Raw genomic sequence first — 15,458 nt, forward strand, 5'->3', positions numbered from 1 at the left:
AAGGTGTATAGAGATGTTGTTTGGTATTTTTCTATCTCTCTTCAGCAATTCAGCGCAACTGCTGAATAGCGCCGTGACAATCGCAGAATGACAGCAACTTTATTTTACCGATTGGCAAAACATGCATTTGCCCAACCAGAGAAAAGTGTCCCGAAATTATTTCGTTCCGCAACAGCAGCAGAACAATCGACCTGCACAAGTATGGTAGCCCGTCGGTAATGAGAATTTTTCAACTGCTCGTGTACAAACTGCTGGCACGAGCGATCGACACGGTGAACAGGTACTTTGACGTGCGAAGACTGCACTACATCCGGGAGGTGCTGGAAATAAACATTGGGACACTGGTACACCAGCTCAACGAGAGCAGCCAAACGATGGCAAAGCGCAAAGCCATCTACGCGTTTCGGCCGTTCGAAGTGTGTGACGTTGATTACCGGAGCAGCAGCAGCAGCAGCGGCGGCAGCACCAGCCTTACCAGCAGGCTCGGCACTGGCCGACACTTTCCGAAGGCTCGCAGTGGCCATCGCATCGTGTGCAGCGACTCGTCGGTCTACTGCTTCGGAGGTTTTAATCCCAACAACTCGCTCGCACGGGATGGAAACCACGATCAGCGCGAGGACATGTACTTGTTTCAGGAGCTGTGGAAGTATGATATGATACGCAAGGAGTGGACGCTGCTACTAGACTCGAACAACGATTTGCCCGCAGAGCTGGCCTCGAACGCAATGCTGTTGTGCGGTGAAACGATTATGGTATGGTGGTGTATTTTTAGAACCTACGCGACATCATCGCTAAATCGTTCTTTAATTGTGGTACTGTCTTTTCTGCTTTTAATGCGATACTGACGATTGGCTTGTATCGCTTCTACATGGCAGGTTTTTGGCGGCACAGGATATCCATTTGGCGTAAATTGCTCAAACCGACTGCACGTGTGTGTGCCCCGCCGCAGACCGAAGGATCTGCTAGAGGTAGAGGTGAAAGGAGACCCTCCACCGCCGCAATACGGCCAGGCAATTGTAATTAACGACAATTACCTCTACTCCATCGGCGGAACGAACGGTTTCGAGTATACGCTTGATATCCATCGGTAAATCTAAAATGATTCGTGCATACCACCAACTCGCATGCTAATCGCATCTCACTGTTTATTCCTCTGCTTTTAGGCTACATCTGCCGAGCAAGACGTGGGAATGCGTATACGAATGCAATCAAAATATTCGCGAAGACCCGTCGGGCCGATACCGCCACGAGCTAGCGCACGATGATTCCAAAATCTACGTCATCGGCGGCGGTACAAGCGATGCAGTGTTCATCCTGTCCAATATTCCCGTGTACGACATCAAAGCCAACAAGTGGGAGTACATGGTGACGAAACCCGACCCGCTGGCCAACTCGCCCGGCATACCGACCGCCCGCAAGTGTCACTCCTGCGTACAGATACGCACGGACCAGGGGCTGGAGGTGATCGTGGCGGGGGGCTACGATGGCGTCAACTACTATAACGACATCTGGAAGCTTAGCCTGTCCACCATGCAGTGGAAGAAGATGCAGAAATCGCAGCTACCGTATCCGCTGTTCTTCCACGACGCGGCCGTCACGAGCGACGGCTGCATGCACATCTTCGGTGGTATCCGGTACAACAATAACACGAACGTTCGCACGGACACGCTGTACAGGATGTGGACCACCATTCCGCGGCTGAGCGTGATCGCCTGGGAAGCGCTGCTGCATTACATTCCGAGCTTGCCCAGCAGGACAAAGGAAGAGCTGCTGGAAGCCGGTATTCCTCGCCAGTTTGTTGACAGGGTACACGAGTGAGTGTTGGTATGTATTTTATTTTTCGTTGCTGTAGAAAACGACTATTGGGCTCAAATCTCAGTTTAATTTAAATCACAGTACAGTACAACCTCACTGGTTGGGTCTTCTAATGGGGTTGTTCACTAGTTGGTACCTCAATAGTTGGGTTGCCATCGAACCAATGGGGTAGTTTTGACCGAAAGAAACACCGGCAAGGTTTTCATCTAGCTATGAAGTATAGCCCTTGCGATGCGGTTCAGTGCAATAGATGCAATAGTTTATGTACGAAATTTGTCTACATTGTTTGCAACCAAACTCTCCAATGCGAGGCCACTCTCCTCCACTATCCCAATCAGTGAGGTCGTACTGTACCTTGGCAAAAATAAATATCGTTTTCTGTGTGCATCTATGGAACTTTTTAAAAAAAATACTAAAAATACAATATATGACTGCAGTGAATTTGTTGTCAATTTTGTCATATTAAGAGAACTGATCTAGAGAAGGTGGTTTGGTGTGATGTTTCAAATTTCCAGGGCAAGATTGCCTTTTGATACTGTCGATAAATATAATCACAATTCTCTTTCTGCGGTTACTGAAGGGGAAAGAGAATATTTTAAACAAGTAAATGATGATACTGTTGAAAGTTTAACAAAGGCTCTTTACTTTTAGAAAAACGAAGCACGAACATAAGCTGATACATTAACAAACAAATGGAAACTTTTCATTTGAGCCTAATTAACCGTCATCTTATTCAACGATCTTCAAGATCAAAATTTAAAAAAAACTTATGCATATAATGTATAGCTTTTTCATCAGCAGGGACCTGAAATGTCAAACGAAGTGTAGCTTTTTTTTCCTATCCCGAAGAAAGCCGAACGCAAACGGGCGATCCGAACTTTGGCAACTACACCTTGATTACATCTGTCACGTCTTTGCCATTTGACTTTTGTGTGTGCGATGAGCGAGTTCACGCTCTGACTGGGGGGGAAAAATTGCGCCGCGTGTGTGAAGTGAAAAAGCCGATAAAAATGTATATATTTCAAGTGATTTGATAACAAACCCGCTCCGCGTAAGGCGTACCAATTGCTGCAACTAACACCAGTCAAGCCGCTCAAGTTCGGGAACCGTAGCTGTTCGTACAGCAGGCGATTGAAATACCACGCCACAGCGCACCTTGCCCCGGCACAATCGGCGAGGAGCATCGAAGGATATAGGCGCCTTTTGCGGTTTTACATAATTGCCGTCGTAGCTGAGACACCCGGAACCGGACTGTTGTGATCATCAGCGCGGTGTTGGAACCAAATCTCGCTAGCCAAAATCATCGTCATCACCATAGCAGCAGCCAGCAACGAGCAACAGCATGGACGCGATAGAGGAACGCAAGGTTTACCGCTTGGTGCTGACGGGAGGTGAGTGTGGGGGGGCAGTGAAAAATCTTTCAGCAAGCGATACGAAAACGGCATAGAAAAAACAACACACACACAGACTGTTTAAATATAGCTTTCGGAACATGTGCTTCTGGGTGTTTTTCCTAGGGAATGTTGGTTAGCACACCCTTCCCGCTGGGAAACACATACTCGAGCGCGCCCGCACACACATACACATACTCATACACACACACACTGATACGTATATTTTGCGGGGGTGCTATTTCCGGCGTGCGCGCTCTCAGATGTATCTCTCGCCAGCGATCCTGGTGGCCCTTGCCCGAGATGTTCAAGGTTAAGGCCGTAACAGGGCTGCCCCGGGGTAGCCCTGCTACCCACCGATAGCCCAGCAATCATGATTTCCTGTTGGGTGGGAAATGCATTCTCAGGCCTACCCACCGCTGGTTCCGGTCCGTTGTTCGCCCCACATGGCCGTTGCTGGCTCGCTAATTGCATTAGAGCGATCCTGTGTTTTGCATGTTCTTGCTCTTCTTCTAGTCACATGTTGAGCTTACTGACGCTCTTTCTCATTCTTCCTTCCGTTTTCTATGGATGCTCGCCCTACCGTTGCTTCCCGCGCTCATCACTCGTCCTCCTCGTCATCCCAATCACGTGTGGCACAGGACCGTGCGGAGGCAAAACGACGGGCCAATCGAGACTGTGTACGTTCTTCGAGAACCTCGGATGGAAGGTAAGTACTTTGGCAGTGAAATTGCGGGGAGCTGTGCATTTCCACCTTCCTGAGACACTTTTGATTTGAAAGCGCGTGTTTCAATCATAAGTAGCCACAGTTCGGAAACTTTATCATTTGATCCTTTGATAGCACAATTAGAATATGTTTCATGGGTCATGTTTTGATGTTCATTCGATCGAGCAAAACAAAAAAAAAACAATATACCATTCATTTGCCGATGGCCGTTGTCCCAATAAAACTGTCATGATTTTGTGTCGCCCATGCCTTACAACTTGTCGTTCGATTATTATTCGCTCATATAGCCGACTTGATTTATTCATTTTTAATAGGCCTGCTGGCAATGTAATTTGTGTTGATGGGTAGTTTCATTAGTTTTCAACGCAAATTTATAGTAGCATGAGCATTGAAAGGGTTAACGATAAAAAGTTACGTTTATTTGTTTTATTTAGAACGTTCGATGGATGTTTGTAAAATTGCTTGTTATCACAAATTCACAACCATTTTTAACTGTTCTTGATGCATATTATAATTATTTATCAAAATAAAATCAGCAATGTTAGTTAGCTATTTTTCAGCTTAAACTTAAACATAAAATGCTCTTTTTACAAGTTTCCATCTTAACATGTTCGTGTTTATCCGTACGCAGTACAGTCACATTCATTAGCAATAAAAAAAACCCATCTCAACTATTCGTCTAAAGGATCAAATAGTTTCTTCTATAGAATGGTTTTGTTCCATTTCTTTTTAATTTTTGCAGGTTTTTCGCGTGCCTGAAACGGCCACAATTCTACTCAGGTACGGTTTAGAAACGTATCAATATTTTTTCCCCTATGACAAAGCTTCCGCTGCTGCTCCTTGAACCGTTACAAATCTGGCATATAAAAATAGCATAAACACATCTTTATAGTGAGAAATACCACTCACCTGTTTTCTGTGGCTGAAAAACGTAAAATTTATTTGCTCTAGCTGGCTATAATTTATGTCAAAAATTTCACACGAATTTGCTTATTTATTGCGTCATATCGAATATCATTCAAATCGCTCAAACAAACATACAAATATATTAAGAAAGGCTTGCGCGCAAATTCAGCCTCTCGGCGTAGCCTTTTTTGTCATTGCCACAGCTTTTTTTTGTGAATTTTACTATTTTCAACTAGCATCTTTCCAGTAGTTTTTAATTTATAATAGCAGCTATTGACGTCTTATAGAGAAGCCGGTACTAGCAGTTGCCAGTGCGTGAAGAAATTCAATGCAGCCGTGTATTGTTTAAATTTTCAAAACAAAATCGATTGATTGTTTCGTTCTGTCATGTTCTCGTTTTACAGCGGTGGCATCAAGTTCGCCGATTTGGTTGCCGAAGAAGGTAAGAAGCGATCGTTTCAATGTTTTTTTTTCAGTAATGCGGGGGATATGAGTTCCGGAACCACCGTGTACGAACAGAACAGCGCACAATCCCATCGCTTTCGCTTTCTTTGCTAGTGACACATGTTCGTGCTATCGTTAACATTTCATGTTCAATTCGATCTCACAACACGATGAAACAAATGCGTTGGAAATCAGGCTTGGTTTGATTGCGGAAAACGCTTTACAAGTAGTGCTGCAGTATAAACTCATTAAACATAATACATATTCACGTTTCACTACCATCAATCCATCGGCGCCCTGAGCTGTGGATCGATCGAAATGCAAGGACAACTTTATTGAAAATATTTATCCAAAGTTGGCTCTTTCAAATTGGTGTAGAAAGTTTTAACAACCCTTGTTTTAATGGGCATGCCAAATGCCAACCGATCACGATAATGAACAAGTTTCTAACCGCAATAATTCAAAGGTCACGCGATCTCGTTTGACAGCCGGCTGTCCATTTCCCTCCGCTTCGTTTCGGGTGGGAGGAGAGAACGTTCGTTTCATTTGGAACGATGAATTAGGGAAGCTCACACAAACCACCCCAATAGTGGCATGCTATTCGTTACTTTAAAACCTTAGATTGATCGATGGAGTTTTAATAGGAGACGTTATCATAAGGTAAAGCTAAGACAGTAACGATTTTTCGAAAAAAGCTCTAACAGAAAAGAAAGAAATAGAACCAAGCTCATCGTATCATTAGATCATGGCAAAAAGGCTCACCCTTTTCGTCGTTTCGGGTATGCTTACAACATACTAGCACACGCACACCATATACCGCAAAACAAAACATTAAATGGCAAGCATTGTGCATTTCGCTTTTTGGTCGCTGAGAGAGAAAGAGAAAGAGAGAGCGAGAGAGCCCCAAACTAACGCCAAGTTACTTGTTTTACATCAGATCGAAGCAAAAAGAAGGCACACAAACCCGGCACATCCGCAGGCACCGCCGCCGTATCCGCCTCCTCCACTTCCGACGCCACCAAGCCGGCCGTCTTTAAGGATGGCGTCCCGGAGCATAGCGTTATTGATATTGACAAAATTACAACATGTCCCCGGTGTATGGCCGCCGCCGTCGGGAAAGTAGGCGATGGTGAGTTTAATGCGCGCTGGCAGTTTGTGTGCACAACACAGCACAGCACCCACGAAACCACCAGGCTCCAGGTCCGGGGTCCCAAATGCAACACACACACACACCCCCAACACAAACACCACCATCTCCTTCTGTGTCTATGTGTGTGTGTGTGTGCGTGTGTTGGAGTTCGCGTGTTGTGTTTATGCTCTGTTCCTTCCTTGCCCATTGATGCCGCGATGCCGCTCGTATCACATTTGCTTGCGCCGTGTTGCTCGTTATCATTGTGTGAACCTAGCGACTAGATCGTAGTCATATGCTTTTTAGCCACTCTAGCGAGAAGGACTAATGGTCAGCGAGTAGCTAATTAACCGCCCCGTTTTCGCATTTTATAACAATTGCATCTGTGTGTTCAGTCATTCGAATGTGTTTCGCTTTGCCATCGTGTCAGCCATCGTCTGTAGAAAGGCGGGACATTGTATGTCCCTATTGGCACGCTTATTATCATGGGTGACCGTGACTAAAGGATTATTGCCTTTCATTAAACACTAATACGCCTTTTGGAGCATTTAACATGCATGCTCCACGCATCAAACAGCTGTTGATAATATATCTGCACATTACTGCCACCAACTAGTTTGTTTTGCATTTGTCGTCAGGCTTAGAAACAAATCTTATCTAAACTATATGCACATTCATAAAGGAGAACATTATAAACCACCGAGCTCTGAGAGCAAGGTGCTGAAATTGCGTCAGCGTTGTTTCCCATTTGACAGCTGCATAAAGTACGTAACAAACACAACGCACGTGTTGTCGACGTACGACGGACCCGCAGCAAACAAACGTGTTTGTAGCGTGCTACAGCCAATCGATTGAGTTCGATGCAAATTAAAATGATTGTTCAATTACTATCAATATCAGCTGACCGCGAGAGTGTGAGACCTGCTACCCGACCCCCGGCGTAACAGGAGCGACATTCTTTCTGGGCAGAGTATTCTGCGTGAATGTGAATCAATTTTACTTTCATTCCGCACAATGTGAGCATGTATATTGTGGTGTGAGGAAGTGAGTGTAGGTGTGTGTGTTATCAAAATGCAAGCGTGCGCGTCACTTTACATGCTACTTCCTATCGCATGATCCATGCACCCGGCGGAGCTTTGCCGGGGGTGCCTACACTGCACACAAACATGCAACAGGCCATTTCAAAGCCAAGGCGAAACGTGATAACTAAAGCGTTAAGTGGCGGCTAGCCGGGTTAAAACACACGTGGTGCGCGCGCCATCGAAATAGCTGCCGATACCACCGCGGCGGACTGTTTGTATATTGACCATGATCGCTTCGAACAGCTTCGAGCAATGATTTGCGCGCGATCAATAGCGTGATTACTACTGCAAACTGGTCGCTCTACTAGAATGGAAGTGTACCAGTTCCAACCGAATTGGTTTGGTTTGGTATAGCAAAACATGTACGTCACCGATCGTCTTCGAATAGGACGCGGAGGTTAATCTCTGCGGAAGTTTCATACCAACCCTCCGACATTGTGTTATCGCGCGCGCTCGGCTTTTAGTAACGGCGGGAAGCTTACTCTCTTTCTCTCTCTCTCGCGCGTAGCAATGGTTACTGCACCACTAAGCGAGTGTGGCAGCAGAGAAGTGGACAGTGGACCGCTTTTAAATCGATGCTGCAATAAATGACCCACGGCAAGGACAACTGGGCGGCAGAAATTGTTGTGTAATTACGACGACGTCATTAGAACGATTTTGCTTTCCTCAGCCAGCTAAGTGGTGGTCAGTGCTTTGTGGGGGGGATTGTTTTTTTTTCTTCTTCTTTCTGTTCAATAGAACAGAGCGATTTGCGCTGTTTTCGTCACCGAGATGAGCATGTGACCGACACAAGCAGGCGTGATTCGTTCAACCAGTTTGTGATGAGTTGTGTGTTGTTCACCCTCTCGCCTACGAACAACAAGCTCTCCTCGGGCGGGCGTTGTTTGAAGACGGTGTACTAGTAGCGAAATAATTATCGTGTACCGCGCGGCCCGTCTTGTCTCGTCCGTCTATGGCTCTAACGCTTATCAGCGGCGCAACGTTTTGAATATTTGCGTCTTGTGAGGAAGATTGATTATTTTTATCTGGCCCGGTTCCGTTTGAATTAAGGATACAAATTATATCGCGTGACGGTTTTGGGAAGAGGATACAGGCTTAGCGAAGAATCACAACCATCCTCACCATTAATCAGTCCGAATGTTGTGTGAACATGCAAAACGTAGCACATCTGACGAAGAGGGGGGGTAAGATGTTCGCCTCGGTTGACAAGTTGGCAATTATCAGGTCCCTTGCCGCCGTGCGCGCATTCATCCATCTTTTTTAGCTCAGCCGAACGCCGACGGTGGTGAGCACAAGAAGCTGTCTTTCATTTTCATCTTTGTACCGAGCGAGCCAACGCGCCAAGCGGGGAGCAACAGCGCGCCTTGGCGGTGTATATCGGATGGTTCGAGAAATAGATGATGCGGTTGTTGTTTATTTGGCCAACTATATTTACCAATTCCAATTGTATTTTCTTTTTTGTTTTGCCCCTGCTTTCCGCGCTCGCGATGATCGTGGCGTGTCGTAGGGGACCCATATGCACACCGAAACACACACACAACGGGTGAAAATGTATCGATTCTGACTGTTGATGATCATTCTATATTTAAAAGAAGCCGGTACGATCGTTCAGAAATTTCTATGCAAATGTGTGTTAGTGAGTGTGTGTGTTTTTGCATCACATGCACACACCACATTATCGCCACGCTGTTTTGAGTTTCTTTCCCGCGAAAAAAGTCGAACGCAAGGGACAGCGTGAGATGAGATCTGGGTGGTGTTGTTGTAAAGGCAGATGTGTTCGATATAATTTGCAAACATTTTTCCTGCTACCGCTAAACGCAGAAAAGTCGATGATGGATGGAATTAATCTACACGTCGTGTAACACACTCTTCAGCAAAGAAAGTCGGTCTTCTCGATGCACAATCGTGTTGCAGACCATCGCTAATGAGCCTAGCCACTAATATTATCTAATCATTTCATTTGATTAATCGATAATCGACCATTAGACGATAATGCATCTTCAGCAGGGCTTGCTTTCATAATCATTCACCCTTTTTTCCAACGTGTTGTTTCTCGTGTGTCGTTAAAATACGCATTGCCTTCGTGCGACTGTGCGTGTAAGCGATGGCTTTTGCTCATTGTGTAGAATTGATTTGTGTTTACTGACGACGGTCGCCCTTGTATCGCTTGCAGTGTACAAGTTTCAGGAAAACTTGCTCCGTACGATGATACAGATCGAGAACACATACTTTGAGCTGGGCAGGACGAGCAACAAAAACTGTTTGATCATCTGTGACCGTGGTTTTATGGATGCGAGTGCATGTAAGTATGGTGTTGCGCTAGAATCGAACCAATCCCAAACGAACTCGAGCAATCACATACACGTTATTTTCCATCTCCTTTGCAGACATCTCCAAGGAAAAATGGGATCGTATGATGCGTTCCAACAACTGGAACCCGGTTGAGCTGCGCGACAATCGCTACAATCAGATCATCCACATGGTGTCGGCCGCGAACGGTGCGGAACAGTTCTACGCCACCGAGGAACATTCGTGCCGGTCGGAAGGCGTCACACTGGCACGCGAGCTCGATTACAAGGCCGCGTCGGCTTGGATCGGCCATCCGTACTTCGATGTGATCGACAATTCGACCGACTTTGAGAACAAAGTGAACCGCATGATCGAATGCGTCTGCCAGAAGCTCGGCATCGATATTGGCGATCGGTTATCGATCACCTCGCGGAAGGTCAAGTTTTTGGGTAAGAGCTTTAGCGATGTATGCCTGCGTTTTTCTTTCTTTTTTTTATATAAACATCCACCAATACCGAAATGTTGCTGTCTTTTTCAGTCTCTGGCCCAATGCCCCCCGATACGTCCTTCCCCGCGTTCCAGGACTTCGAGGTGGTGCATCATTATCTGCAATGCGCTGGACCACGCGTGCAGGCCCGTTTGCGCAAACGGGGACAGAACGGTCGCTGGAGCTACATCCACACGATACGCCGGCCGCAGCAGCACGGCCAGTCGATCGAGGTGCGCACGCAGCTATCGCATCGCGATTATCTCAACATGCTAACGCAGCAGGACGATGCGCACTTTACCATCTACAAGAAACGGCGCTGCTTCCTGGTCAACAACCAGTACTTCCAGATGGACATCTACAAAGAGCCTAGCCATCCGAGGTAGATATACGTGTCCCATGTACACATTGCGGCCATATTTTCACACACACACACAACCCTGGACTAATGGCTCGCTGTGGTCTTGTTTTTACAGATGCAAGGGGCTGATTCTGCTGGAAACGTACACCTCGCTAACCGGGGACAAGTTGAAGGCGATTCTGCCGAAGTTCTTGAACATCGTGAAGGAAGTCACCGGACAGCCGGACTACTCGATGTTTAACCTGTCGCTGCGGGAGGACTGGAACAATACGAAGAAGTTCTGCTACTCGCTGCACGGTAAGAATACCTGTTGTCACCGTACGGCGGCCAGTACTACTACCAATACGAACACTACATCTACCACTACTCCCACCATTGCTACTGCCACTGCTACCACTGATACGGGTGTAGACAAAGCCGGTGAAGATATCGATGCCGCTGAGTAGGATACTTTCGATGCAGACTACATAGAGAGTGCTTAGTTCCTTAAACTCTATCCCCTCCCTCCCACTACAGCAGTAGTCCCTCTACTCCTCAGTATGGTAGAAATAAGAAGAATCGCTCGAAAATAGCAGGCATGGATCGTGTGTAGCATTTGAACCGTTCCTCCGTTCTCCGTTTTGCCCCCCAACAACTACCTTTGCATTTTGTGGTGGTGATTGTCCTAACCCTTCGCTAATTACTAACCTCTTTTACTGTGCTATGTTTATGTGCATTGTCGGTTGTTGACTTTGCTTCGTCTATTACTGTGTAAACCATTTTCCACCCCCTTTCGTGTATCATTATTTCATTTCAATGTTTGTTTTCTTGTAATATTACAACGATTAACAATTTTTACTTTAATTCTTTGCAATTGGGACTGATTGAATTGGACGATCTGAACACTATTTGCCTCTGTGTTGTGGTACTGCCTCTTGTTGTGTAAATCGGTTGGTTTGGCTTTGCTCAGTTTGCAAAAGGTTAATATTTCCGTAATATGTATTCGATTTTTCAAATTTGATTTTATTTAGATGGCGTGTGCATCGATTCCTAATGCTCCTCTAACCTTTATAAGATACTAATGAAAAATGGTTAGTTTCAGTACTTCAGCATCTTGTTTTTAAGATCTGGTAACAGTGGTGTTTGGTTGTGTTCTCTTTGCTTTCTCTCCGTTTGCTTTTCGTTGCATACCAAATCAAAGCTCTCATGTGTATCGAATCTCTCAGCTCCTCCCTTACGTACACTCCACCCACCAACCAATCAGACGATACGAAATTTCAGCTAAAACCATGCGTACAAAATTCACCAAAATTTGACCAAAAAATGTTTGTTTCTTTCTCTTTTTTCTTTTCTCTTCTATTCCATTGTCCACCTTCTTGGTCTCTGTGCTTTTTTGTCTCTCTTTCTCTCTCTCTCTCTCTTTTCCAACATCGATAGATCAAGATGATGCCGAGGTGAAAACGAATGGTCATTCGCAGAAGATGATCAATGGTAAAGCGTAGTAGTACTAAAAAAATGCGCAAGTACGACAGTGCTTGTGCGTTTTTCGTTGCGATGGAAAGTTGGGTAGAAGAAGCGCGAAAGTATGCGGGGCATGAACGTGTTTGCTTGAGGTGTGTGTAGGTGGTGGTTGCAGAGAGCCAGAGGTACTGTCGGAGCGGCCGAACGTGTTGTTTTTAGTGTGACTGATGAGGAACGAAGGTGAGGCGACAGAGGGCAGAGGGTGCAAAATTACTGATGATACGCGAGGACATTTGAGCCTGATTAGAGTATGTTTTAAAAAAATATTGTATTAATTTGGTTTAACCCTTGAAGGAGGATGCCTTTATGGGACAAATAATTTGTTGAGCAAAAGCTCGTTTTAAATATTTTTCTAGAAAAAAAATCCACAATCTTGTTTCAAAACCGTCATGTAACACTGATATTTATTCTCAAACAGCCAAAGCCATCGTAATATCAATAGAGTCACGAACGTGTAATGCGTAAACTTAACCGGTAACATGAAACTTACTATTTGTTTATTAAACGGTGTGTACTTTCAAAGCCTGTGCCTCCTCCTATTGCCTGCTACCTTGTGAATCGGGTATCGATCACCTCACTGAAACCCTGAGTTGTTTGAAAACATATTTGTTCCTTTTTTGCCCAATATTATAATCCTGTGCCAGTACTGATGAAAACTCAACCCATTTGCAAGCTCTTCTGAGTGCGAGATAATAGACTATACTAATTCCCTAACCCTCCAAAACAAAGGGTACCAAACAAAACACAATACTACCTCTCTACCTACCACATGCTGATACATCAATTTTGCTTGCCCTTCTTTAAATATGCCATAAAACTACAATTCTTCATGCAGCAGCAAAAATAGTGACCGCGCCCGTTCCATTACTTAGAGCTGCTGTTGGTTAAATTACTTGAAATATGTGCAATTTTGCTTCGAAAAACGGCATTTTATATACATACACACACGATGTCGTTTCTTTGTTGATTTTTTGTCGAACATTTATTCGATGTATTCTCAATATTATTTTTTAAACCAACACCGCACGCTACTAATTGTGAACAAATGATTTTTTCGTGTTTTAAACAACCAATTCAATAACACGAGCGGGTAAATGCTTGTTTAAGAGTGGCCGATAAGACATGGTTTATCTTTTTGCTTGAGTCAATCGTTAGAAGATGCCAATGTACTTAAACAAAGAAATAGCGATGTTTCCACGATAAACCCGACACGCAAACGCGGTAATTAGTTTTACCCTCTCTGTTCAATCAGTACGTGTTGTGCGAGTGGTTATCTAAATGATTTTGTATCATGTTGTATGTGTTTTTCCGGGTTTTTTATTTAAATCTTCTTGTAGTCGATGAGAAACGCTTAGATCAATAAACAAGAATAATGGCCAACTGACATGATGAATTAACAATGTACTTATTCACGAAGGCTTAAGGGAATGGGACATTGTGCGAAATGGTTTTTATGTAGGGTCTATAGCAAAAAGAAAATGAGTATGCTGTCTGTAAAAGTAAAACCTGCAGGTGAAGACAACCAAACTATCATGAAATGCTGATGGCACATTATTTTTGTGTGAATGTACACAAAACCGTTTTATCTCTACTAGCGAAATTAACAACAGCGCTGGCAACTAAAGGCGACTACAATTGGCCATCAATGTTTTGTAGTAGATTTTTCAGGAGCAATAGATCAGCGCATCACCATGTTTAGAATTCGTAATGATAATACAGAGAGAGAGAGCAACACATTGCCTCCAGACATCAGAATAGAGATATATAAAAAAAGAAGATGATAACAACGTGTATAGAAAGAAAGACCACAAGAAACAAGCAAAATTAATGAAAATTCACAACAAAACACTGTTATTGATGTATTTTATATTAAAATGTAAAACAGTCCTGTAAAACCAAATCTTTCTGAAGGAACCACCAGCAGCAAAGCTATATTTCAGAAGAAAACGTATAAAAAATCAATATTGATGGTATTAAAACTATTAATAAACTATATGCAGTTCTAAAAGGCGATGGAGTTTCTATTACGGCTGATGACTGAAATGAGTTGCATTGCGAAGAAATCGTACAAAAGCAAAACCGAAAAACATTTACAGTGGAGCGCCGTTTATCCAGGTACCTATTATCCGGCTGTCCGTTTATCCGGGCTGTTGAGAAATGACAGTTCAATACAAAGGTGACATTACGTCGTGAGGAGGATATTTAAAAAACGGTTTTCAGAGCACATTTCATAATATAAAACGCTATAATTCACGGCACTTTTGGAATATTCTCATTGGATAGTATGATGTGAATTAAAACTGGCTAGGTTTTATTAAAACAACACAAATAAAAGAAATACATCTGAAATTTGTGATTAAATATATACTTTGACTCATTATCCATGTTTTCGAGTATCCGGGCGAGGTCGAGTCCCGATAAGCTCGGATAATCGGCGCTCCACTGTAGCTCTGTTGTTTTTTTTTTTTAACAAAAACCTCCTTTTGTGGTTTCTTATATGTTTTCCCTATTGTTACTTCTCACCTTCTGTTAAGATATTATACAGATTCTGCTGAAGGAATATACTGAGTGATTTCGTTTACTTTTTATACTTACTTACTTATCCGGCGCTACAACCGCTTTGCGTTCTTGCCCTTCCTCACGAGTTTCCGAAACCGCTCCCGGTTCCAAGTTGAATAGGAGACAGACAAGTCCGACCCCCTGGCGCAGACCTTTGGTGGTAGCAAAAGATCCTGAGAGTTTTCCATCCACCTTCACCTGGCAAGTAACGTTGGTCATTGCCATAATAACTAATTATTATTTTGTTACTACAGTGGAGCGCCGTATATCCGGGCTTCTCGGGACTTGACCTTGCCCGGATATGCGAATAAAACGGATAATGAGTCTTTTTATTTTTTGTTTAAATGGATTGAATGGTTTCATTCAGTAATAATTGTAAAGAAACAAATTAAACTACAAAATAAACACGCTGTTATTGCATGCATAAACAACAATTCATTATACATAATTTTGTATGAAAGCTAATGAGCCAAAGCGTATCCCTATTTTTGCTGAATTGTTTACGCTCAGTATGCAACTTTACCCGGCGCTCTAGCAGCAATCGAACACGACATCGAACATGAAAAATATATGGGATTTGACATGTTCGATTTGATAACCAACAAATCGAACATGTCAAATCCCATACATTTTTCATGTTCGATGTCGTGTTCGATTGCTGCTAGAGCGCCGGGTTAACTGTCAGTTTGAGCTGGTTGGAAAAGGTACCGGTGATTTTCAAGCCGCTAGTTCAGCGTATCTGTCTTGCCTGAACCTTGGTTCCAGGTG

At 44.0% G+C, this 15,458-nt stretch overlaps 2 protein-coding genes across 5 annotated transcripts; both read left to right on the forward strand.

Moving 5' to 3' along the window:
- The first annotated feature begins 27 nt into the window (after positions 1–27).
- Positions 28–2,251, forward strand: LOC1275829 (kelch domain-containing protein 10 homolog). Its single transcript, XM_315108.5, has 3 exons — positions 28–752; positions 876–1,087; positions 1,164–2,251. Exons 1-3 carry the CDS (start codon positions 219–221, stop codon positions 1,816–1,818), a joined length of 1,401 nt encoding a protein of 466 aa, XP_315108.4. The 5' UTR covers positions 28–218; the 3' UTR covers positions 1,819–2,251.
- A 355-nt stretch (positions 2,252–2,606) lies between these two features.
- LOC1275830 (TRPL translocation defect protein 14) lies at positions 2,607–14,139 on the forward strand. 4 transcript variants are annotated; one of them, XM_061649688.1, is made up of 10 exons: positions 2,718–3,206; positions 3,848–3,915; positions 4,676–4,713; positions 5,244–5,281; positions 6,221–6,412; positions 9,668–9,796; positions 9,882–10,232; positions 10,322–10,652; positions 10,747–10,928; positions 12,048–14,139. In XM_061649688.1, the coding sequence occupies exons 1-10, from the start codon at positions 3,158–3,160 to the stop codon at positions 12,110–12,112; spliced, it is 1,443 nt and encodes a 480-aa protein (XP_061505672.1). In that variant the 5' UTR covers positions 2,718–3,157; the 3' UTR covers positions 12,113–14,139. The 4 variants fall into 4 exon arrangements, with proteins under 4 accessions (XP_061505673.1, XP_061505671.1, XP_061505672.1 ...); XM_061649687.1 differs by having other exon boundaries at positions 2,716–3,206; positions 10,747–14,139; XM_315109.4 differs by lacking the exon at positions 6,221–6,412 and having other exon boundaries at positions 2,720–3,206.
- Positions 14,140–15,458: the final 1,319 nt, after the last annotated feature.

This window comes from Anopheles gambiae, chromosome 2 (assembly GCF_943734735.2).
Source record: "Anopheles gambiae chromosome 2, idAnoGambNW_F1_1, whole genome shotgun sequence".
Classification (NCBI taxonomy): Eukaryota; Metazoa; Arthropoda; class Insecta; order Diptera; family Culicidae; genus Anopheles; species Anopheles gambiae.

Coding starts and splice junctions, on each gene's coding strand:
- LOC1275829 (XM_315108.5), top strand. CDS start 219: ATGAGAATTTTTCAACTGCTCGTGTACAAACTGCTGGCACGAGCGATC. Junction 753..875: donor TGTGCGGTGAAACGATTATG/GTATGGTGGTGT, acceptor TCTACATGGCAG/GTTTTTGGCGGCACAGGATA. Junction 1,088..1,163: donor TATACGCTTGATATCCATCG/GTAAATCTAAAA, acceptor CTCTGCTTTTAG/GCTACATCTGCCGAGCAAGA.
- LOC1275830 (XM_061649687.1), top strand. CDS start 3,158: ATGGACGCGATAGAGGAACGCAAGGTTTACCGCTTGGTGCTGACGGGA. Junction 6,413..9,667: donor CGTCGGGAAAGTAGGCGATG/GTGAGTTTAATG, acceptor TATCGCTTGCAG/TGTACAAGTTTCAGGAAAAC. Junction 10,653..10,746: donor AAAGAGCCTAGCCATCCGAG/GTAGATATACGT, acceptor TTGTTTTTACAG/ATGCAAGGGGCTGATTCTGC.